Raw genomic sequence first — 22,754 nt, forward strand, 5'->3', positions numbered from 1 at the left:
CTGACCGGAGTGTTTTATCTTTGTGAATAAATGTCGTTTTTATTGCATCTGGACTTTTGCCTGCAGACTCTTTGTGCATCGGCCGATGAAGATACCGACACACACTTTCTCAACATTAAAGAAGTACCAAAGCCAGGGATGTGCCTTGAACACCGTGCTGCCACGACTACACAGCCAGAGGCCTCCCTGGCTGGTCACTTCATCATTATGTAAGGGGTGGACGGACCCCTTACACAGAGGCGCAGTTCCCCCTGAAGGTGCCCCGCCGGGGGTAGCTAAAGTTGTTAATGTTTTTGTGCTTTTATATTATTAATGGGTTTTCCCTAGATGTCAGAGGGGGCGGCTGTCCCCATAGGAACAGTATGGGAGAGAGGAGGAGCCGGACAGTCTAGGGGGAGGGGGAGAGAGTGCTGTAGGAAAGAAAGGTTTTAGTTTGAGGCAGTTGATTCCGGGACCGGGGAGAAGGAGCAACGGGGGCAGTGTGGGAGCTATGGTGGCAGATAGCGAAAGAAAGGAAAAAGAAAGTGTCCTAATCGGTGAAACAGAGTTGTGTGGGTCAAGTCTGCGGTAGCCGGAGCGGGAGCCCGGGTGAAGGAGACTAGAGTAGCCGGGTAAGGCCCCCTGAGAAGAGAAGACAGGAACAGTTTTCCCCAGCAGGAGTTGTGAATTGACGTTACAAGAGTTGTGCCTCTGTTGTGAAGATACGTGCAATAAAATGCCTTTTGATTCAACTGATGCCTGCCTGCGGAATTTTCCTGCGTCTGTCAGCGTGCTCCCTTCATCCACACTCTGCCCCACAAAACAATCCCCTGTCCCGATAGTGACGGCTGGGCCGGGGGTTAGCCTGTCGCCAAAAGGGGCCACGACTACAACCCCCGAGGCACCCCCGGCACCCAGTTACAATTACATGGGCAATGTTTGTGTCACATACATTGGTGTTGATCCCTGAGTAGCCGGAGCCAGAGACTGTGTTATTGCATAGATCATACACTTTTGCGATGGTTTCTGTAAGGCTGTGATCAAACACTAGATGTATGCATTTTCTCTCCCCTGTTCACTTTTTAATACAGTCTTTATTAAATGTTAAGTTTTATATTAGTGTCTCCTAGGAGATTTTTGTAATCAAAACCTTGCTGCTAAGTATTGTTCATGATTGTCTTTTGGAGGTTTATATAAATAAGAATATTCTGCTATTATAACATATTTTGTCCTCCCTTTTGGAGCAAGTTGCTCAACAATCAGAAGGTACAGATGTGGTGTTGGACGGCCGATGTGCTTTTGACAATGTATAATGCGGCGGTTAGTCCTAACGTGACGTGCACTGCTGAGCGAGATCAGTCTTATTATGGTTGGGTATAGGGTGGCTTTACGTTGTGTCGTTAGAAAGTCATTGCTTTTGGATTGCTTACTGTTAGAGGCCATGAACAATAGGGAAGTCATTAGCGTTTACTTTCTAACAATGCAACGCACAGTGTGACCCCCTCTGAATTGTTGACATGTTAATGTATTGTACAATAATTAAACCCCCAAGAGACATGTCTGTGCAAACATTCCCTTTTTATTATGGCTACTTTTTCTTACTTTTATTACCTAGATTTGCATGACCAGTATGGTCAACTGACTCTTTAAATGCTGGAAGATCCACTGAGGCTTTACAAGGCAAAGGAAGAAGTCTGCCGTCTTTCCTAAGGCGTTTTGCTTTGTAGTTTTGCAATAGGTTTCCTTTTGCGTTTAAAAAAAAAAAAAAAAAAATTGCCTAAAGTTTGTCCAAAATCTTCATTCTTTCCTTTTTCATACCCCCTAATAGTTTTCAGTTTGCTTTAAAGTGTAAGGTTTTTCTCATTAGTGAGTCTCTCCCAGCAATACACTCTGGAAATGATTTCTATGGGTATCCAGGGTGCTGAAGTTTCATTTGTTTATGTATCAGAACAACTTTTATTCAGCACTTCTCTTCTCTTCTCTTGCTTTTCTACTTTGTTATATAGACCAGGGACGGGCTGGAACTGACATTCAGTCCTGGCATTTGGAAGCACACAGGCCCATGCCGTCCCGGAGCCCCAGATGGGGCTGTCTATTACTAATATTACCTAGCCTGGAGGAAATCAAGATTTACTACAAGACCAATATTTCTAAAAATACCAATACCACTATATAAGATTCAATAATATTGCAATTTACCAGACAGATATCAACAAACCATAACCAAACCCTATTACCAGCATATACAGTAGTGATAATATTACCATACTAATGATTAAAGGTTGAGGTTAAAGGGAACCTGTCAGCAGATCTCGGGCCTATAAGTTGAGGCCACCACCAGTGGGTTCTTATATACAGCATTCTAACATGAAGAACCCAGGCCGCTGTGTAGAACATAAAAATCGCTTTATAATACTCAAACGGTCGCTGCGGTGGAGTTGGGTCATATGGGGGTGTCCGTTGTCTGGTGCCAGCGCCTCCTTTCGGCCATCTTCATCCTCCTTCTGAAGCCTGTGGGCATGATGAGTGCCGCCCCCGTGCCAGCAGCCGAGCTGCTCTGATCCGGGTTCTCAGTGGCTCGATGGTCTCCGGACCCGGGGGTCGTGCGGCCACTCAAATGAAGGGGGGTATTTACAAGGGATTTTATAGAGTTCGTGACTCCACCCATGGTATGTGGTAATTAGGAGTACCACCGCTGCAGTTGAGGACCCGGGGGTGATGGAATGGGGCAGCGCACTGTCATTTGACCGCACGTACACAATTTCCACATTGTGACTAAACGCACCCAGCTTTGCTGAATTCACTTGTATTGAGTGAAGCTGTCCAGTGCATCTTTAGTCAGCATGTATTAAAATTGCATGATCACAAACTCCCAGTGCCGCCACCGGAGAATACTCACAGCGTGCGAGCACTGAGGATTCAGAAGCCTGCAGCCTAACTTCAAGCATGCACTACAACTTTAACCAAGACCACTGTACCAAGACTGATATTGGCACCATATAATCGTAATATCAGTTTTAGACCAGTGCTCTGCAGACCATGTGTGTGTGTGTGTCCTGTGTAGTTTCCCACCAGTGACATACTCGATAATCAAAGTCATTCATTTTTTCTTTCGGCCCAGGCCTCCTTGACCTCTTCTTCCATCCAGGGCTCATCACTGCAAAATGTAGCACACAGTGATCTTTCCTTTACTCTTAGGCTACTTTCACACATCCGGTTTGAGCAGTGCGGCTCAATCCAGCTGTGAAACCTATGCAACGGATGCGGCGAAAACACCGCATCCTTTGCATAAGTTTTTACATGCGGCCCGTCCGTTTTTTTCCGGTTGCGGCACTCTACTGAGCATGCGCAGTGGAAGAAACCGCATGCGGCGGCCGGATGCGTTTTTTCCGCATCGCGCTGCATCCGGCGTCCATGCGCACGCATTGAAAAATGCGCCGCAGCGGCCGGATGCGGCGCGATGCGTTTTTGCCGGAGCAAAAACGTTGCAGGCAACATTCCATCCGGCTGCGGCATCAGCTAAATCTGCCGCATGCGGCAAAAACCGGACCGAACGCACGCCCATGCGGCACAATACGGCACTAATGTAAGTCTATGCAAAAAAAACCACAACCGGTGGCAAAAAAAGGTTGCGGTTTTTCGCAGAGCGCCGTATTGTGCCGCAGAGCAAAAACCGGATGTGTGAAAGTAGCCTTACTGCGCCTTTTTTTTTTTTTTTTTTTTTTTATATATATATTTTTTTTTTTTAAGAACTCTCCTGACATTCCACCACATCTACAGACCACAATTTGTGCCGTCTTATAATATAACTCACCTGTGCCTCCTTTTAATAACACCCCGACCCCTTATAATAAAGCAGAAAATGCCCCCTGTGCTGCCTTGTAATACCTCTCCTTGCTTTTCCTATAACAATCTTTGTGCTTTTTTTTTTATTTATTTTTTTTTATTTTTTTATTGCTGACCCTGGGTGCTTAATTGTAATAAGACTCTTGAGAAGGGGCATACATAGAACTAACAGGCGCCTCATAAAAATTTTTATCACGCAAGTCAAAGGGCATATCTCCAAACATTTTAAGAAACTGACAAGGATATGTATTGTAGCACTAGTTATTTTGCCCCTGCTAAAGACCCTAAGTGGTCTTACTGTGTTGCCCAGAGTTTGATGACCCCATACCACCAAACACCATAAGATAGTCACCACAGCCCCCCAATATACAGTATGCGGTGCACCACAGACCCTTGAACAGTATGATGTCCATCTCACAGACCCCAAAAGTAGAAAATGCTTACCTAGTACAGACTCCTCTCCCTCCAGTGTCAGTTTCCTCTTCTAGCCTGTCTTGCAGTGAAGTCATCATACCACTGACATCTGCAGCTTGGTGCCGACAGGCCACAAATGGGAAGGCGGTGTCTCTGGGCTTCATCACAACAGAGGGTGCCGATACTGTTGACAGCATAACAGACAAGGTAGTCTATGACCAGGCCAGCCTTTCTTGCATTAGCCAGAATTGCTAGATGGCCAGTCCGGCCCTCATGCACTCGTCTCTGACGTTAGATATTTCATTTTTTATTTTTCTTTCCCCCTCTCCAAACTATAAATCTATACCCTCCAATGGTACACTTGTTCATATATGCAGTAAATAAGTGGCACCCATTATGAAAATGGTAATGATAATTCTGTGTATGTTTGTCCAGACTCTTAATTTTCTAACACGGGTTTCATTTACTCTCTCTCGGGGTATGGCTCCACTTGCGTACCACTTCCGATGCGAGAGCATCAGAAGTGATATGCTAATCACCCTCTGCTGTGTGCATCAGCTGAGGGTCATGCGACTGTGATGCGATCGGGTCACAGTTGTGCAGAAGAGGGAGGGAGCACTTTCTCGCCATTTCCTCCGCTGTCATGTTTTTGTGTGTATTCCACTGCAGTCGCATGACATGAGTGAAATGTTTCACACGTGCCCATATTCTTGGGAGCCGAGACGCGCTGCCAAACGTAGCATGCTGCTGTGGCATGAGAAATCAATCGCAGATGGATGCTGCCCCATAGTTTTGCACTGGTGCGAGTGCAATCCGATGTGTTATCGGATCGCACATGAAAATCGCAAGTGGAACAGCACCGTTAGGAGGCTTCTGGTCTTTTTGCTTCTTGGCTTGTACATGCTTGTCTAAGTGGTCAGACGGTAATAACATTGGTGGCATCCACATGCTTAGTTCAGGTGTCTCAGATGCATCATGGTGGGTAAACACTTTAGTGAATCTAGGTTAAATGTATTTGTAGTGAATAAATGCTACAATCTGCATATTTTATATTAATGATCAGAGTAATTTTGATTTTTAAACCTGATCGGAAAATCTTATTACAGGTTGGGGTTATATATGGCATATTTTATAGAAATAGCGTTTGTGTTTACGTGTAACATAACCTTTTTAAAGAATAAGACAGGTTTTTGGGTGTTTTTTTTTTTGGTTTTTTTTTTTTCTTTATGCTCAAAATATACATTAAGGCCATGACCCCTAAACACATTCGTTCCACATTCTTCTGACAAGGTTGCCGTAATTATGGAGCTCTTGCCAATCAACCAAGGCTAATATGACTGAGGATACTGCTGTAAGCTGCATTTAGATGCGGCGATAAGTTGTAATATTCTACAATCTGAAGTTGTATTCACTGGTTGCAAATTTCAAACGTTTCGGCATAAAAATTGGGTTTTCGTAGATATGAATAGCATAGCGTTTTGTACAATAAGTTATGCAACAAATCTTCTGCATATGAAGTCACATTAATTCGACTGTAATAACTTTACAACTTCACTTTCAGGGATACCTGAGATGCATTTAATTGATTTTGGTATTATATACAGACTTGCTGGTGCTGCTCATATATGTAGGAAAGGACGGCTAAACCCTTGGACTAATTGCCAATTTTATGTGAATGAAGACCTCCCCAATCTGATGTCGGAAAGAAGGATTGAGATGTTGAAATTCAACACTTGATCAGTTACATTTCAAGGGAAAACGAATGAAGAACATATGTCTGCATGGCCAAACTAAGTGTATAGAAGAATGGGGAGGTCTGCGCTTGTGATGGTGGCTATGGACCTTGTAGAACCATTAAATTACGATGCTTTATAAACATATTTTGAATGGTTTTCTTAAAGATTGAGAATGGGGTCATCCACTGTTAATATTCAGTATGACCTTGATCCTACATGCTACTATTTATTATAGTCCTCCAATATGTGTCTCTAGTAAAGTGGCTCTCCAGCTGCAAAACTACAAATCTGGTCATGAGCCATCAGGAAATTGTAGATTTCCAGCTATTGGAGTCCCACCTTGTCGGAGCTGACTGTGAGTACAAAGTGTAGGTACTTTGCGATTAGTAAAATGTTCTTGTTACCTGTAGTTTTCAATTACTGGATATAACGTTTGCTCTTCTTGCCTTTCAGTTCAACCAGTCAGTAGGAAACGAGATCAACATTGGTGTGGGGACTTCTTTCTGCTTGTGCACTGATGGACAGCTCCACATCAGACAAGTGTTACACCCCGAGGCCTCCAAAAAGGTAATCTGCACTTTCTGTACATCCGTATGTTTTTATTAATTTGTGTACATATTTTATATCCACAATAAATATATTATCTGCTTTAGACATCCCTGGTATCCAGGTGTGATTTCCAACTCCACAGTCTATAATTACATCTTTATGCAGCTGATCCCACACTAATAACAATCATAAAAACTATTGATGAGTCAGCATGCTCGCCACTGTTCGATCGAGCGTTGGGGTGCTTGGGTACTTGCGGTGCTTGGCCGAGTATCGCAGGTTCTCGGGTGTGTCATCTGTGAAACAAGAACACAAAGAGCCGGCACCCTTCACTGAATGATGGGAGCCGGTACCTCGTGAGACTTAGGCTGGAGTCACACTTGTGAGAGACTCGCGCAAGTCTCGCATCGCATCACCTGGCATGGCCTGATGCTCTCCGGACAGGAACTTCTCAGATGCATAGAAATACATGCTGCCATCCCGCTCCTGTCTGGGGAGTGTGCGGCCATGCCGGGCGATGCGAGACTAGCGCGAGTCTCTCACGTGTGATTCTGGCCTTATTTGGAGAGTTGGAATAGATCTCCCGGGGGTAAAAAGAGAGTTTTGGATGTAGTGCGCCGAGAAAAACAAAAACCCTGCCTTTCCTCCCCTCGAAATGCTCTGTATATGGCTGTATGTGGGTGGAGAGCAGAATTGCCCAATCAGTGACTTCCCTAAGACTAGTTACTCCAGTTGAGCCCTTTCAAAGCATCTGATCTGCTCAATTAATGAGCATCCAAGCATTTTAGTGCTCGCCCACCTCTAATAGAAATACTACTTTATATTTAGCTAATCTCTTTACTGTCCATATTATGGTGGCTTAACCTGGTCTACCCACCAAAAAAACACATCTCCTAGCTCAAAGGAAGGTCAGTTTTATAGCTTCTCTAATCAGCAAAACTGTTTTCAGCTGTGCTAACATACTTGCACAAGGGATTTCTAAACATCAATTAGCCTTCTAACAATTAGCAAACACAATGTACTATTAGAATACTGGAGTGGTGGTTGTTGGAAACTGGCCTCTATACACCTATGTAGATATTTCATTAAAATCCAAACGTTTGCAACTAGAATAGTCATTTACCACTTTAACAATGTATAGTGTATTTGTTTAATTTACTGTTAACTTAATTGAAAAAAATCCTTATTTTTGAAAAAAAAAAGCAAAGTGACCCTAAACTTTTGCACTGTAGTGTATATGAAACCAGATGCAAATGAAGAAATTCCAGCTCTATGAACTAAGGTTATTTTTATTTTGTTAAACAATCCATCAAGTTTAAAATCCAGACGTGCAAATCCATAAATAAATCATAGACAAAACATTATAGATCTAAAAGTTTCTTGTGAGAGCCACCCTTAGTCATGATAACGTAAATAATCTGCTTTAACCATTTATTCATGTGATCCAATTAAACTAAAAATTTTGCTACCTATATGAACACGGCCAGCACATAGTCAAGACATAAAGAACTCTCCAATTCAATACAATCCCCAAAAGAGCAGAATAATCTTGTATAAATGTTGCATAAACACTAGTTTTCCATGGAAAACTAAAGTGCACGAAAAATGGTGTAAAGACTAAAGAGAGTATGTGCAGTACTAGAAGATAAAAATGCCCAGAATCAAAGCAATGATAAATATATTCTAGTTTACAGTTTCCCTAATATCAGAATCCATAACAAAAAATAATGCAGCATTATATCCTTTCTTAGATTGGGACCCATCTGTGTTCTGGTGTCTAATTTTTAAATGGTATCCACCAGGACTCTCTATCTATACACATATGACTGACTTGCTTCCTTTTATGATTTCATACAATTTTGAGATGCCTGTGACATGCTTCCATTGTTGTTTTTAATGTCATACAGTGCACCACAAAAGTGAGTACACCCTTCACATTTTGTAAATATTTTCTTTTCACGGACAACGCTGAAGATCTGACACTTTGATGCAATGTACAGTAGTCAGTGTGCAGCTTGTATAACAGTGTAAATTTGGTGCCCTCTAAATAATTCAACACAGCCATTAATGTCTAAACTGACAACCAAAAATGAGTACACCCCTAAATGAAAATGGACAAATTGTGCCCAATTAGACATTTTCCCTCCTTGGTGTCATGTGATGCCTTAGTGTTAAAAGAGATAGAGATAGAGATAGAGACTAGGCTATAAGATTGACAGCACCCTGAAACTGAGCTGTAGAACAGTGGCCAAGACCATACAATGGTTTAACAAGACCACTCTGAACAGGCCCCACCATGGTTGACCAAAGATGCTGAGTACACGTGCTCAGTGTCCTAGCCAGAGGTTCTTCTCAAAATGGACATGAGTGCTGTAGAGGTTACAGTGGTGGGGGGTGGGTCAGCCGGTCAGTACTCAGACCATACTCCACACACTGCATCAAATTAGTCTCCATGGTTGAAGCCTTTTCTAAAGATAATGCACAACAAAGCCTGGAAACAGTTTGCTAAAAAAACGAGCAGGTTTACTTGAACCATGCCGTGTGGTCTGAGATCTAGATACCTCTGTCTGTGTGTGTGTGTGTGTGTGTGTGTGTGTGTGTGTGTGTGTGTCAGATGAGGAGGACAAAGACTAATGTCTTGCCTACAGTGAAGCATGGTGGTGGAAGTGTCATGGTTTGGGGCTGCATGAGTGCTGCCAGCTGTGTGGAGCTACCGTTCATTGAGGGAACCATGAATGCCAACATGTACTGTGACATAATGAAGCCGAGCAGGATCGCCCTTCCTTCGGAAACATTACTCCAACATTGCTAGCCCAAAGACACCTCCAAGATGACCACTGCCTTGCTAAAGAAACTGAGGGTAAAGGTGCTGGACCAGCTAAGCATGTCTCCATACCTAAACCCTGAGTATCTGTGGGGCCTCCCCAAACAGAAGGTGGAGTGCAAGGTGTCTAACATGCACCAACTCCGTGATATCCTCATGGAAGAGGATCCGTGGCACTATTGAACTTCAGGGCCAAAAGAGTTAAGACACTGCTTGAAAAAAACGATGGCCACATGAAATATTGACACTTTGGGCACAATATGGCCATTTTGGAGTGCACTCACTTTTGTTGCCAACAGTTTAGATCTCAAACTCCCTCTCATGCGTGCTAGCATGGCGATCTGATCAGCCAACATGTGCCTCTAACAAGCCCGGGTGGATCCCCTTTTAGTTAAATCCCACTATCAATTTTTGATAGTGAAATTTCATGCATGGCGATGGGGAGCACGCCATTCTCTGCTCTCATTGGTGGCCCAGTGACGTAATTACGGGGTGCCGACCAGTTGTCATGACAGTCGGGGTTTAGCTGATGACCCCTGTCTGTCATTACTATCCTCCTGTGAATGCCAGCTGCTGCACAGAGCGGTGCTGATGCACTGCTCTGTACAGCACATGCAATCAGAAGATTGCAGCTTCAAGTCCTCGAAGGGGACAAATAGAAAAAAAAATAAGCTTTCTTCTTGTGGTGTGTTTTTTGTTTTTGGTTTTTTTATTTTTTTTTTCCCTTCAATTGCATAAAAAAACTATACATATTGGATATCTATGAACTTGTACTGGCCTGGGGGAATCATCCTGCCAGATCAGCTTTACCATATAGTGAACATGGTAAGTAAAAACATTTTGTGGAATTGCACTTTTGCAATTTTGCCACAATTGTAATTTCCCCCTTTTTCCAGTGTGCTATAAGGTAAAAAGTCATGGTTTGTTTCAAAAGTACACAAAAAAAAAGCAATGATATGTCTGTCAATGGAGAGGGGGGGGGGGGGGAGATAAGTTATAGCTCTTGAAAGAAGGGAAGGTAGAGCAAAATGGAAAATCACTGGGTATTGAAGGGGTCAATGGCTTTGAGTTATCTAGAGGTCACCAAATGTAAATGTGTTCTTTAATTCTAGTTTTAAATGGACCGTGCTGCCCACATTTTTACATTTTCTATATTTAATAGATAGCATTAGAATTGCAATTCAGAAATTTTAAATGTGCTTTTTTTTTTTGTTTTAATTTTGTGCTGTTCAAGAAATTGCATTCATTTGTAATGGGGGTAAACATTACATGATTGGCCACATTTGTGAAATCACTGAATTGGGAGCCAGTTCTTGCTAAATTTTTATTTTTGTGTGTTTTAGGCTATGTCCGCACTTTGCTTTTTACCTGCTTTTTTGCGGCTTTTTCAACTGCAGTGTTTAATGCCAAAATGGATGTGTTCTGCTTTTCAAGCATAGTCTATGGGAATTTGGGTTTCTTGTCCGCACTATGCTGTTCAAAATGCTGCCTTTTTGTGGCACAAATTTGGGCAAAAACTCTGCTTTTCAAAGAAGCAACATGTCAATTGTTTTTGCCATTTGGGTTTTGCACTTAAAAGCAGAGTTTTTGCCCAAATTTCTGCCACAAAAAGGCTGCAGTTTGAACTGCATAGTGCGGTCTAGAAACCCAAATTCCCATAGACTTTGCTTGAAAAGCAGAACACATCCATTTTGGCATTAAATGCTGCAGTTGAAAAAGCAGCAAAAAAAGCAGGTAAAAGGCAAAGTACAGACAAAGCCTTATGCTGTAGAACAAGAGGACAGGGTCTGTCCTAATGTTGGAGCTTTTCTCTACACATGACTGCGTCTGTCAACAATATTGGAATTTGTTCTGAGAATGGACAGTTTTTTTTCAAAAAAAAAATGGCGGAATACTGGTTACTATACACCAATGTTGTAGGATCAGTTTTTCTTTTTTCTTTTTCAAATGTATTTTTGTCAAATTTCAAAACTAGTGGGTTTTTTGTTTTTTTTTTTTTTTTATTCTACCACCACTTCAGCTCACTTTAATATCCAATTCTGATATCCTGAGTCTGATTCCTATTTAATTTTATTTTGATAAGACTTCTCGATATTGGTGCAGGTTTTTTGTTTTATTTTTTTATTTTTGGTGCAGTTTTGTCACAAAACTGCATGCCTATCCTTTATGCCAGCAAAGTCGATGAGAATTCTGAAATGTTATGCTCACGTTGCTTATTTTGTGTTTCTTGAGTTTATTTTCTACATCAAATCTGCAAAAAAAATCTGCAGCTTAATTCTTGGTGTGATATTTATTTTTTTTTTTTTTTTAGCTACCCCCTTTGGGTTTCAACTCTTCCACCCGTTAATTTCATTATGAACAAATCACGGTAAAAAAATCCACTGTAAAAATGCACCTAATTTTGGTGCGTCTTTACGCCAGAAAATGCAGATGTGTTGCAGAAAATTTCTGCACCAAATACTCCACGTGCACACAACCTTACAGATATGTTTGCCCTATTGAATTCAGCTGCTGTTATGGCCTTGAAAGTGTATGAAGGGTGATGACTATTTGCCTGTAAGATGGTGTTCCCCACCATGGCCTTTCTGAAAGAACCTGTGTGAATGGGAACATTAATAGCAAATAACCTCCAGTATGGGGAACTCAATAGTAGTCATTTGATTAAATGTAAATTTTTGGTTGATGTAATCTGTAAATGATTGTATGTCAGATGCATCAGATTCTCAAATGAGGATATCATCGATGTATCTGACCTAACATTTAGTACAATTCTGAAAAGGATATTTGTGAATGTACAACTAGTCTCACACTTTGTGAGGGATGGGGAGTACTTTACCCCATAGACACACTCATTGTGCATATGCCTCAGCACGGTGGCTCAGTGGACACCATCTGCAAGGAGTTTGTATGTTCTCCCCATGTCTGCATGTTTCCCCTCCGGGTTCTCCGGTTTCCTCTCACACTCCAGACGTACAGATAGGGACTCTAGATTGTGAGCCCAATGGGGACAGTGTTGCCAATGTATGTAAAGTGTTGTGGAATTAACAGCGCTATATAAATGAATACAATTATTTATTATCTGTTGATTGAAAAGAGATTGTGTAAAAGAGTAGAAACTACTTTTGATATATTCTTGAAAATCGCTATATAGATAATTTTACACTTTTATAATTTCTATCCATGATTGGGAGTAACGCATAGAATGCTACCTTGAAACAAGATGCTAGTGTTTTTTCTTTAGTTTTTGTCCCCCCTCCCCCCCTCCAAATATAACTTGCTTATCACCTATACATATATCTCTGGTCACTGGTGGACACAGGCTGAAAAAGGTCTGATATATTGTTCTTGCACAAAACTCATCGAAATGCACAATTCCATCTGCGTTGGAGTTAGAAATTGGCCTCCTAAACTCTTGGGCTTCTGTGCGGCTGTACCAATGATATGTCCACCCTTGTTTTGATTTAAACAATCATAAATATATTTATATGGCATCAAGCCTATTACAAAAAAGAGGGCTCGGTAAGGCTAGCTTGTAAGCAAGGGCTTCATGTCTTGAGGAGACACAGACCTTGCAAAGTGCTGTTGTCAAGCTTATCAAATTCTGATTGTAAGGATGTCATTTAGAGAGACTGTATGTAGGAAGGGGGGCTCTAGAAGGTTGTGTGGCAAGGGGGTGCTACATGTTGGTGCACCAGATGCATATAGCAGCACAGCACCTGAAATCCTGGACCCACGGGAGACATGGACAAGTTACCCAAATTTAAGTCTTGGGTTCTGTGCAGACTTAAAGTGCACCAATTACCAAGATTTACCAATTAAAAACTAAAACCAGTACTATACTGCCACTTTCTGGCTGATTCTATACATACCTTTTAGAGGTGGTTTTGGATGTATAGTTTTCTTTGTCGCTCCATTGGGAGACCCAGACAATTGGGTGTATAGGCTATGCCTCCGGAGGCCGCACAAAGTATTACACTTAAAAGTGTTAAGCCCCTCCCCTTCTGCCTATACACCCCCCGTGCTCCCACGGGCTCCTCAGTTTTTTGCTTTGTGCGAAGGAGGTCAGACACGCACGCACAGCTCCACAGATTGGTCAGCAGCAGCTGCTGACTATATCGGATGGAAGAAAAGTGGGCCCATATAGGGCCCCCAGCATGCTCCCTTCTCACCCCACTCTTGGCGGTGTAGTTAAGGTTGAGGTATCCATTGCGGGTACGGAGGCTGGAGCCCACATGCTGCTTTCCTTCCCCATCCCCCTCAGGGCTCTGGTGAAGTGGGATCCTATCGGTCTCCAGGCACTGAGACCGTGCTTCATCCACAACTCCTGGGAGACTGCTGGATAGGAGCCGGGTATCGTTCAGGGACATGGCCCTGCTACTTGGAGGTACTCTGTGTCCCCGTGGGGACCGCGCACAGCAACACTCCAGCATTGCTGGGTGTGCTAGTGCACCGGGGACCGCGGCAATGACCGGGTTAATATGTGCCATTACACACTCAGCGCTGCTGAGTGTGTTTATGTATAGGGACTGCCGCACTAACCGCCGCTGCCAGGGAAACACTGCGGCGCGGCTGGGACTTGTAGTGCGCCGGGGACTTTCGCGCCGGCCGCGCTTTTACGGCGGCCGCGTTTATTACTAGAGTCCCCGGCTTTTTGCGGCCTAGTTTCCTTTCCTCCCGCCCACAGCCCTGACAGGCAGGGGAAGGGCGGGACGCTGCACAGAACGAGCAGCACTGAGGGCTGGAGCATGCTTTGCATACTCCACTCCCCTCACTGTGCACAGTGCAGGCACCAGCTCCCGCACTTTCTGAGCCACGCCCACGGCTCCCACCTCTCCTCAGGACGCCGGCAGCCATTCCTGTCAGCTCCTTGGACGCTACAGAGGGGGACAAAGTCTGGGAGACTCAGGCAGGGACTCTGGTGGCCTCACAACCGCTTTAAGCGGGTGGTAAGCAGCACCTGTGGTGCTAGCCCCATTGTGCAGTAGTGTAACATTATGTTTATGGTATACATATTTTACACTGTATGGTGCACAGTTGATTTCTGGCTATATACCCTATTGTGTTACTCAGGGAAGATAATAGCATGGCGCCCACGAAAGGCAGGGGTGCCAAAACACAGGCTTATTATGCTGCCTGCGCCGCATGTATGACCCCGCTACCGGCAGGTTCCACTGACCCTCATTGTGAGCACTGTTCGGCCCCTGTGGCACTTACTCAGCTAGAGCCTCTGCTAAGGGGGGCCCAGGGGGAGCCACCTGCTGACACTGTTCAGGTGACGGGGACAGAGTTTGCAAAACTCTCTGAGACTATGGCTAAGATACTAGAAGCCTTGCAGTCCAGGCCGGTATCTCGGCACAGGGACTCTGTTGAATCTTTGTCCCCTGGCCCACCTCAGTTGGACCAACAATGTCCTCCTGGGGTGTCTCATGGATCCCAGGCTGAGGGTTCTGACACAGACCCCGGCCCCAGACCGACTAAGCGAGCTCGCTTGACAATTCCCTTGACATCCTCATATTGTTCAGGGTCTCAGCGGGGGGAAACTCTAGTTGATGATGCGGACACAGCTGATCAGGATTCTGATCCTGAGGCCGCTCTCAATCTTGATACTCCGGACGGGGACGCCATAGTGAACGACCTTATTGCGTCCATCAATCGTATGTTGGATATTTCTCCCTCAGCTCCTCCGGTGGAGGAGTCGGCTTCACAGCAGGAGAAATTCCGTTTCAGGTTTCCCAAGCGTACACAGAGTATGTTTCTGGACCACTCTGATTTCAGAGAGGCAGTCCAGAATCACCATGCTTGTCTAGATAAGCGTTTTTCTAAGCGCCTTAAGGATACACGTTATCCCTTTCCCCCTGACGTGGTCAAAAGTTGGGCTCAGTGTCCCAAAGTGGATCCTCCAATCTCCAGACTGGCAGCTAGATCCATACTTGCAGTGGAAGACGGGGCTTCACTCAAAGATGCCACTGACAGGCAGATGGAGCTCTGGTTGAAATCCATCTATGAAGCTATCGGCGCTTCTTTTGCCCCAGCATTCGCAGCCGTATGGGCGCTGCAAGCTATCTCAGCAGGTCAAGCGCAAATCGACGCAGCCACACGCACGTCCGCGCCACAGGTGGCGTCCATAACCACAGAGACTTCGGCATTTGCGTCTTACGCTATTAATGCTGTTCTGGACTCTGCGAGCCGTACGGCGGTTGCAGCCGCCAATTCGGTGGTACTCCGCAGGGCCTTGTGGCCACGGGAATGGAAGGCAGATTCTGTTTCCAAAAAGCGCTTAACCAGTTTGCCAATTTCTGCCAACCGATTGTTTGGCGAGCGTTTGGATGAAATCATCAAACAATCCAAGGGAAAGGATACATCCTTACCCCAGCCCAAACCGAAAATATCCCAACAGAGGAGGGGGCAGTCGAGTTTTCGGTCCTTTCGGGGCGCGGACAGGTCCCAATTCTCCTCGTCCACAAGGCCTCAGAAAGATCAAAGGAACTCTGATGCATGGCGGTCTAAGTCACGTCCTAAAAAGGCCACCGGAGGTGCCGCTACCAAAGCGGCTTCCTCATGACTTTCGGCCTCCCCACTCCGCATCTTCGGTCAGTGGCAGGCTCTCCCGCTTTTGCGACACCTGGCTGCCACGGGTAAAAGACCGTTGGGTGAGAGACATTCTGTCTCACGGTTACAAGATAGAGTTCACCTCTCGTCCCCCAACTCGATTCTTCAGGTCATCCCCGCCTCCCGAGCGAGCCGAGGCTCTTCTGCAGGCGCTGGGCACTCTGAAGGCAGAAGGAGTGGTGGTCCCTGTTCCTATTCAGCAACAGGGTCACGGTTTTTACTCCAACTTGTTTGTGGTCCCAAAGAAGGACGGGTCTTTCCGTCCTGTCCTGGACCTGAAACTTCTCAACAAACACGTAAAGACCAGGCGGTTCCGGATGGAATCCATCCGCTCCGTCATCGCCTCAATGTCCCAAGGAGATTTCCTTGCATCGATCGATATCAAGGATGCATATCTCCACGTACCGATTGCTCCAGAGCACCAGCGCTTCTTGCGCTTCGCCATAGAAAACGAACACCTGCAGTTCGTGCCACTGCCGTTCGGCCTGGCAACAGCCCCACGGGTTTTCACCAAGGTGATGGCTACTGTAGTAGCGGTCCTCCACTCTCAGGGTCACTCGGTGATCCCGTACTTGGACGATCTGTTGATCAAGGCACCCTCTCTAGAGGCATGCCAACACAGCCTCGACGCTACCCTGGAGACTCTCCAGAGTTTCGGGTGGATCATCAATTTTCCAAAGTCAAATCTGACACCGGCCCAATCGCTGACATATCTTGGCATGGAGTTTCATACCCTCTCAGCGATAGTGAAGCTTCCACTGATCAAGCAGCGGTCACTACAGACAGGGGTACAATCTCTCCTTCAAGGCCAGTCACACCCCTTGAGGCGCCTCATGCACTTCCTGGGGAAGATGGTGGCAGCAATGGAGGCAGTTCCGTTCGCGCAGTTTCACCTGCGTCCACTTCAATGGGACATCCTACGCAAATGGGACAGGAAGCCGACGTCCCTCGACAGGAACGTCTCCCTCTCTCAGGCAACCAAAGCTTCCCTTCGGTGGTGGCTTCTTCCCACTTAATTATCGAAGGGGAAATCCTTCCTACCCCCATCCTGGGAGGTGGTCACGACGGACGCGAGTCTGTCAGGGTGGGGAGCGGTTTTTCTCCACCACAGGGCTCAGGGTACGTGGACCCAGCAAGAGTCCTCGCTTCAGATCAATGTTCTGGAAATACGGGCAGTGTATCTTGCCCTGAAGGCGTTCCAGCAGTGGCTGGAAGGCAAGCAGATCAGAATTCAGTCGGACAATTCCACAGCGGTGGCATACATCAATCACCAAGGCGGCACACGCAGTCGGCAAGCCTTCCAGGAAGTCCGGCGGATTTGATGTGGGTGGAAGCCACGGCCTCCACCATCTCTGCAGTTCACATTCCAGGCGTAGAAAACTGGGAAGCAGACTTTCTCAGTCGCCAGGGCATGGACGCAGGGGAATGGTCCCTTCACCCGGACATGTTTCAGGAGATCTGTTGCCGCTGGGGGGTGCCGGACGTCGACCTCATGGCGTCCTGGCACAACAACAAGGTACCGGTGTTCATGGCACGGTCTCAAGATCCCAGAGCTCTGGCGGCAGACGCCTTAGTTCAGGATTGGTCGCAGTTTCAGCTCCCTTATGTGTTTCCTCCGCTGGCACTGTTGCCCAGAGTGTTACGCAAGATCAGGGCCGACTGCCGCCGCGTCATCCTCGTCGCTCCAGACTGGCCGAGGCGGTCGTGGTACCCGGATCTGTGGCATCTCACGGTCGGCCAACCGTGGGCACTACCAGACCGACCAGACTTGCTATCTCAAGGGCCGTTTTTCCATCTGAATTCTGCGGCCCTCAACCTAACTGTGTGGCCGTTGAGTCCTGGATCCTAGCGTCTTCAGGGTTATCTCAAGACGTCATTGCCACTATGAGACAGGCTAGGAAACCAACGTCCGCCAAGATCTACCACAGGACGTGGAAAATTTTCCTGTCGTGGTGCTCTGCTCAGGGTTTTTCTCCCTGGCCTTTTGCCTTGCCCACTTTTCTGTCCTTCCTTCAATCTGGACTGGAAAAGGGTTTGTCGCTCGGCTCCCTTAAGGGACAAGTCTCAGCGCTCTGTGTTTTTCCAGAAGCGCCTAGCCAGACTTCCACAGGTACGCACGTTCCTGCAGGGGGTTTGTCACATCGTTCCTCCTTACAAGCGGCCGTTAGAACCCTGGGATCTGAACAGGGTGCTGCTGGTTCTTCAGAAACCACCATTCGAGCCAATGAGAGATATTTCTCTCTCACGCCTTTCGCAGAAAGTGGTTTTTCTAGTAGCAGTCACTTCACTTCGGAGAGTGTCTGAGCTAGCAGCGCTGTTATGCAAAGCCCCTTTCCTGGTTTTTCACCAGGACAAGGTGGTTCTGCGTCCGGTTCCGGAATTTCTCCCTAAGGTGGTATCCCCCTTTCATCTCAATCAGGATATCTCCTTACCTTCTTTTTGTCCTCATCCAGTTCACCAATGTGAAAAGGATTTGCACTTGTTAGATCTGGTGAGAGCACTCAGACTCTACATTTCTCGTACGGCGCCTCTGCGCCGCTCGGATGCACTCTTTGTCCTTGTCGCTGGCCAGCGTAAAGGGTCACAGGCTTCCAAATCAACCTTGGCTCGGTGGATCAAGGAGCCAATTCTCGAAGCCTACCGTTCGGCTGGGCTTCCGGTTCCCTCAGGGCTGAAGGCCCATTCTACCAGAGCCGTGGGCGCGTCCTGGGCTTTGAGGCACCAGGCTGCGGCTCAGCAGGTGTGTCAGGCGGCTACCTGGTCGAGCCTGCACACTTTCACGAAACACTATCAGGTGCATACCTATGCTTCGGCGGATGCCAGCCTAGGTAGACTAGTCCTTCAGGCGGCGGTTGCCCACCTGTAGGAAGAGGCCGTTTTACGGCTCTCTTACAAGGTATTATTTTACCCACCCAGGGACTGCTTTTGGACGTCCCAATTGTCTGGGTCTCCCAATGGAGCGACAAAGAAGGGAATTTTGTTTACTTACCGTAAATTCCTTTTCTTCTAGCTCCAATTGGGAGACCCAGCGCCCGCCCCTGTTTTTTTGTGTACACATGTTGTTCATGTTGAATGGTTTCAGTTCTCCGATATTCCTTCGGATTGAAGTTACTTTAAACCAGTTTTTAATTCTTTTCCTCCTTCTTGCTTTTGCACCAAAACTGAGGAGCCCGTGGGAGCACGGGGGGTGTATAGGCAGAAGGGGAGGGGCTTAACACTTAAGTGTAATACTTTGTGCGGCCTCCGGAGGCATAGCCTATACACCCAATTGTCTGGGTCTCCCAATTGGAGCTAGAAGAAAAGGAATTTACGGTAAGTAAACAAAATTCCCTTCTTTGAAATACAGGCAAGTAAAGTTAGATATGTACAGCTTTTTGATTGGCAGCAGCTGCCGAATAGCTAATATGTGGGTCGGGTTTTGCTATCTATTCCTACCTTTGTCTGCTGCCTGGCCTCTGTAGATGTTGTATGGGCTGCATTTCTAACACTCCCCTATCACGTGCCAGAAATGACTCCTACCTAAAAGGAGCCCATACAGTCTAGCATCTACGGAGGTGAGGCAGCAGACAGGCGGGTATAGATAGCAAAACCCCACCCACATTTTAGGTATTCGGCAGCTGCTGCCAATCAAAAAGCTGCACATTTCTGTAACTTGCCTGTATTTCAAAAATTATACATCCAATCTGACAACTTAAGGTATGTATAGAATCGGCATGATAGCACCAGTATAGCACTGGCTTTAGTTTATATAGGAAAATCTTGGTGATGGGTTAGCTTTAAAGGATGTGGACACCTTCAGGAAAAATTTTACATTTGTTATATTAAATCTGCATGAAGTTTGTCCACAAGTTTCAGTCATTCATTTTCAGATACCCTGATAAGCAGTTTGATCCGGGTTTCGTAGTTTTCTCTTGTAGGAGTGTCCCTCCCTGTAATATAGGCTGGATATGAGCTCTGTGTAACAAGGAAGTATTAACACAGCTTCTATCCTGCACTTCTTTTTTTTTTTTTTTTTTTTTTTTTTTTATGCTCTGCAAACCCAAAGTACCACTTATCCCTGCTGCAGTCTCCAACAATTGAAGTGGAGAGTTATGGTCAGAACCAGGAGCTTGGGATCTAATGGACTCCAAACATTTTTTACAGATCACTAAGCTAGATAACTTGTAGATCCTCTAACAACAAAACACTAGAAATGCCTTAATGAAGACTAAGAAATTTGTGTAGTTTTGCATTTAGGAAGCAAATGATTAAGGTGTGTGTGTGTTGACCTTCTAGGATGTCATGACATACTAGTGGCAAGCCAGGTTGTCACAAGCACTACACCAACACCCCACACTCCCGGTCAGGCACACCAAAGTGAGACAAAAACCTTTGTTTCCTTCCTCCAGGGGCTGATGTTCACACCAGGGGGTGGGCCAGGCGGTTGGTCCCGCCCACCGAGGAGTTCATAGTCCTGGAGGCGGGAAAAGCAGGCAGAGAGTTTTGAAGTGAAAGTGAGAGGAGCGAAGTGGCAGTTAGGAGCCTGAAGTTGGTCCGGGTGTGTGGCCCGGACGGATCAGCAAGGTTGGCAGACGGTGGTGACCGTCTGCAGAAGAGGCCTATTGGAGCTAGCCATAAGGACCGTGGACGGGCGGTGGCCCGGCGGTACTGGACCGGTGTACGCAAAGAGAAGCCAGCACCATCCGGCAGGGGCTTACGGACCCTGACAAGGCTAGGAGTCGCCGTGCAATTTGTCAAATCCGTTAGCGAAGGGAACCTCCTGGGTTTCCCAGCAGCCAAGTCCCGACAGAAGGCAACAGTCCAACCGAGAGAGGGAAACGCAGTCACCGCCAAGGCTAAAGTTCCCAGGGCCAGAGCCTGCGGGCAAAAGGGGCTCCTTCAGCACATATCCAAGCTGGGGAGCAGGTTACCGGTGGGAACCCATTGGAACCGTACACACTACTTGGGTGCAGGGAAAGGCAGTCACCATCAACCTGCCGGGAGGAGAAACACCGCAGCCGTCAGTGGGACCCGTCCATCCAGCCGTTTGTTTTACCGGAGACTTTGCATTCATCATTGGCTGAGTGAGTACCACCGTGCCGTGCGGCACAGCGCTGCCCCCGCGACCCTGCACCTCACCAGGCCCCGTAACCCACCAGCAATCCATCCCTACCCCCTCACTGGGCCCCGGGACAACCAACTCCCTACCCACGGAGGGGAGAACTAACATCCAGGCTGCTCCCTGTCATCTCTTCCGGGATCCCCGTCCAGAGCAGCGGTGGTGTCACCAATCTCACCACAACCGTGGGTGGCGTCACGGACAATATCAAATCCCCACAATCAAATTCCCCCCCCCTTTTCACTCACGGGCGAGGAACGCCGCTTGAGTCCCCGGGATACGCCAATCGCTCGAGCCACCACCGAGCAGCAGCAGCCGGACCTGAGCAGTGGGAGAGCGCAGCGTCCCCTCCTGCGCCCGCGACACTAGTGCATGTCAATAAATTAGAATATAGTTAATTTATTTCAGTAATTAATTTCAAAAGTTGAAATGCATATATTGTATAACATTACACAGTGATCTATTTCAAGTGTTTATTTTTGTTGATTTATGGCTTACAGCCAATGAAAACCCTAAAGTAATCTCACAAAATTAGAATAATTAACACAAAACGCCTGCAAAGGCTTCATAAACATTTAAAATGGTCCCTTAGTCTTTCAGTAGGCTACACAATCATGGGGAACACTGCTGACTCGACAGGTGTCTAGATGACAGTCATTGACAGAAGCTGGCTGTTCAGAGTACTGTATCCAAGCATATTAATAGAAAGTTGTGTGGACAAAAAGGTGCACAGGCAACCGGGATAACTGCAGCCTTGATAGGATTCTTAAGAAAAGGCCATTCAAAAATTTTGGTGGAGATTCACAAGGAGTGGACTGCTGCTGGAGACAGTGCTTCAAGAGCCACCACACACAGACGTATTCAAGACATGGGCTACAACTGTCACATTCCTTGTGTCAAGCCACTCATGACCAATAGACAATGACGGAAGTGTCTCACCTGGGCCAAGGAGAAAAAGAACTGGGCTGTCCTCAGTGGTCCAAGGTGTTGTTTTCAGATGAAAAGTAAATTTTGCATTTCATTTAGAAATCGCGGTCCCAGAGTCTGGAGGAAGAGTGGAGAGGCCACAATCCAAGCTGCTTGAGGTCTAGTGTGAAGCTTCCACAATCATTGATGGTTTGCGTATCCATGTCATCTGCTAGTGTAGCTCTACTGTGTTTTATCAAGGCCAAAGTCAGCGCAGCCGTCTACCAGGAAATTTTAGAGCACTTCATGCTTCCCTCTGCCGACAAGCTTTTTGGAGATGGAAATTTAATTTTCCCAATAGGACTTGGCAACTGTCCACACTGCCAAAAGTACCAATAACTGGTTTACTAACCACAATATCACTGGGCTTCATTGGCGGCTATCAAAGCAACCTGGGCTTCCATAACACCTCAGCAGTGCCACAGGCTGATCGCCTCCATGCCACACCGCACTGATTCAGTAATTCATGCAAAATGAGCCCCGGCCAAGTATTGAGGCATTTACTGTACAGACTTTTCAGTAGACGCCAACGTTTCTGAGTTTAAAATATTTTTTTCAGTTGGTCTTCTATAATATTCTAATATTCTGAGATAATGACTTTTGGGTTTTTATTGGCTGTAAGCCATAATCATCAACATTAACAGAAATAAACACTTGAAATATATCACTCTGTGTAATGACTCTATATAATATATAGGAATAGATCCCTCTGTGTGTAATGACTCTATATAAT

The 22,754-nt window shown here is 46.1% G+C and overlaps 1 protein-coding gene across 2 annotated transcripts in view; it reads left to right on the forward strand.

Moving 5' to 3' along the window:
- ESRP1 (epithelial splicing regulatory protein 1) overlaps positions 1-22,754 on the forward strand; it is a 109,823-nt gene that overhangs the window by 16,010 nt on the left and 71,059 nt on the right. For both annotated transcript variants that reach the window (XM_075353047.1, XM_075353048.1), the window contains exon 3: positions 6,429-6,542. In XM_075353047.1, coding sequence (XP_075209162.1) covers positions 6,429-6,542 — 114 coding nt within the window. The remainder of the gene's footprint in view (positions 1-6,428; positions 6,543-22,754) is intronic.

The sequence above is a fragment of the Anomaloglossus baeobatrachus genome, chromosome 6 (assembly GCF_048569485.1).
Source record: "Anomaloglossus baeobatrachus isolate aAnoBae1 chromosome 6, aAnoBae1.hap1, whole genome shotgun sequence".
Classification (NCBI taxonomy): domain Eukaryota; kingdom Metazoa; phylum Chordata; class Amphibia; order Anura; family Aromobatidae; genus Anomaloglossus; species Anomaloglossus baeobatrachus.